The sequence below is a fragment of the Myotis daubentonii genome, chromosome Y (genome assembly GCF_963259705.1).
Source record: "Myotis daubentonii chromosome Y, mMyoDau2.1, whole genome shotgun sequence".
Taxonomy (NCBI): Eukaryota; Metazoa; Chordata; class Mammalia; order Chiroptera; family Vespertilionidae; genus Myotis; species Myotis daubentonii.
The window spans coordinates 7,661,107-7,663,865 of NC_081862.1; the positions used below are offsets into that span (position 1 = coordinate 7,661,107).

The 2,759-nt window shown below is 53.0% G+C and overlaps 1 protein-coding gene across 1 annotated transcript; it reads right to left on the reverse strand.

Annotated features, from left to right (window-relative positions):
* Positions 1–1,190: 1,190 nt before the first annotated feature.
* LOC132225585 (testis-specific Y-encoded protein 3-like) lies at positions 1,191–1,889 on the reverse strand (the record flags this gene model as incomplete). Its single annotated transcript, XM_059680688.1, has 4 exons — positions 1,815–1,889; positions 1,580–1,691; positions 1,345–1,490; positions 1,191–1,235 (listed from the first exon to the last, which is right to left on the reverse strand). Coding segments are annotated over exons 1-4 (378 nt in total), but the record flags the coding sequence as incomplete, so codon positions are not given.
* Positions 1,890–2,759: the final 870 nt, after the last annotated feature.

Consider the following 2,759-nt stretch of genomic DNA (forward strand, 5'->3'; position numbering starts at 1 on the left):
TGGGGGAAGCATCAAGAATTGTAGGTACCATTATGAAGTTTCAGGATTGGAGGGAAGGTTTGAATTATACAAGGTTGTTTCATAAGTGCTGATTTAAATTACAATATACTCAAATGTTTAAATTTTACATATTGTTTTGTTAAAATATTCAGAATATAAGCACAACCAATAGACCAACAGAGGCAAGACACTGGGAGTGGGTGGCAAGAACAAGAGACTAGAGATAGAGGAAGCCGGGGGGAGGTCAGTAGATAAAAACAAAGAGACATAGCTATTACTTTTTGTAAAACCTTAAACACTAACATTACAAAAATTTTCAGAAGAAAGTGTTCTGAAACATGGGATTTCTTGTCTGATTTTACTGCAAACACGTAAAAACAATCTGTTTGGATGGTGAGTTATATTCATGGCCCTAAATTTCCCAGGGTGTCTATGACCATAAGTGCATAAAGTCTTTGAAGTGAACTGCATACAAAATGAAGCAGTGTGTTATTTCGTCATGGCATGCTGCCCCGTTTTCCAGTTAGGGAGGGTGGACAAATGAGTTATTCTCCTTGGAAAACCTAAATGGATACAAGGATTGAAGAACCTCTGACAAGGCTGCAAAACAAGGATTCCTCCAGCTCTGTGGCCCACACTTTGCACCCTAAGATACTGATAAGGAGCAAGCCTCTCCCACTGGCCCCAGGAGGAAGAGGAGACCTTGGGGAAATTGGAGATGGTGGTGAGGAGCCATAGAGCAATGCGGTGTGGCAGCACAGCAGCCTAGGCCTCAGCATGAGGAAGATTCGCAGACACCTGTGGAAAGGAGTATAGGAAGAACATGTCATGCCAGCCCCTGTTGAGGGGCAGGTGTCAAGGCCTCAAGGTGCTGTGAGCAGCCTAGAGGGAGAGTTCAGAGGAGTGGCTCAAGGAATCTGCTTTGACTCTGAGTGACAGTGGGCATGCACACTCCCTCCTCCTGCCTAAGCCCCCCTGCCTGAGCTGGAATTGCACTGCCCTTGTTGGACTGGTAGTTCCTGCCTCAGGCACATACCCTAGGGACCTGGTGTTACAGGCTGTTTCCCTCCCAGCATCCAGGTGTCCCCGTGAGAAAGAAGTAATGGCCCAGGAACCTGGCAGCACACCAAGGGAGAGCCCAGGCTGCCCCTCCTCACCCGTCCTGTCCGCTCACTGGGGGCCATCGTCCTCTCATAATACTTCAGAGGATTGAGCCACAGGTCCTTGCTGATGATCTGGTAGAGCCAACAGAGCTTGGTCAGGAGAGCACAGGGACCCAGATAGAAACGCAAGCAGCAGGCGGACACAGGAAGCTGTATGCTGGCATGGCCAGTGACATCCCACCTCAGCAATCCTGCCAGATGCTGCCACACTGTGGTCAGAGAACCAGTAGAAGAAGCTGGCGCTGCTGTCCTGGAGCCTGTGGCTGTACACTTCTCGTTCACAATGCTGGGACCACTGAATGGGAGTGGCACGGGACACCCTGTATCCTGCAGGAGATGGGTATGTGAAGCTGCGCACATCGCCTTCCATCCCTGCCCACCGCCAGCTGCAGCCCATGCAGGGAGCCTCCTCTTACCTGTGAGGGTGATGAGATACTCCTTCACAATCACATGGTTGTGGAAGTAGGGGTTGCTGCGGAAGTACAGGCTAATGGTGCAGCAACCCCAGGGATGCCTGACTTCCCTCACCTGCAGAAGGAAAGTGGATCCAGGGAGTGAAATCGCAGCCCAGTGCTCCTGCCTGTCGCTGTTTTCAGGGACAGGCCATTTCCCCACCTGCTCTACACCACTCCGTGGAGCAGGTGCACTTACCTTCAAATCCATCATATGGCCCAGCATATTTTCATCTTGGACGCTGATCATGGCCGACAACTCTGGGTGGTTCATAAACTGCTTTGGGTCAAGGAGCCTGCACCCTGGTAGCTGGGCATGGACCAGCTAGGAAGAGCAGCCTGGCCTGGCCTGGCCTCTCCTTCCCTTAAGGCCACTCCTTCTCCATAAATGGCAGAAAGGGGCCCAGCACCACTCTCTTTCCTGACAGACCCTGATGCCCACCAGATTGTTTTGTGCTGAGGGCTTGCCAGGCTACACATCACACATTCCTGCTTCTGAATGTGGAATTGGACATAGAGACGGTCTGTAAGTTAGTCCCAGAAGAGCCCGGGCAACACAGCCCTGTCTGTGGGCATCAGCCCCTGGTGTATGCGTGCCTCTGCCTTGGAGCTCTACCCCTGGACCCTCAGGTACCGTTTCTATGGTGCCTGTATAAGAAAGAGGGTGTCTCCAGGATGCTGGGCCAGACTGGGGCGCTCTGCCCCTAGCTTGTCCTCAATGTTCTTTTCTATGGGAACCATCCCCGCTTCCACCATTCTCCTGCACTGTCCCATGCTCCGTGTGATCCTGCTCCTCTACCCTCAAGGATACAGCTGTGAGCCAGAACCCAGGGATGCGCCGGATATTGAGGCTTCTCTGCTCGAAATAGGGCTTGAGCCTCTTCCGAGTCCTGCACCTGAGCCGAGAGAAGGCCCTGCTGGCTTGCTCGTTCACGGGCTCCATCTCCAACTGAAGGGCCTGGAGCACCTCCAGAGGGGACCAGGTTAACTTGGCCCCGGGCCCCGACTGGGCCTGCTCCTGCTGCACTGGCTCCTCTTCTTCTGGCTTTGCTTTGGCCTTGGACTGAGGCTCCACCTCTCCCACCTGTTCCACTGCCTCCATGGTGCACTTCCCCTCCCCCTCCAGGACAAACTGCTCCCCTGC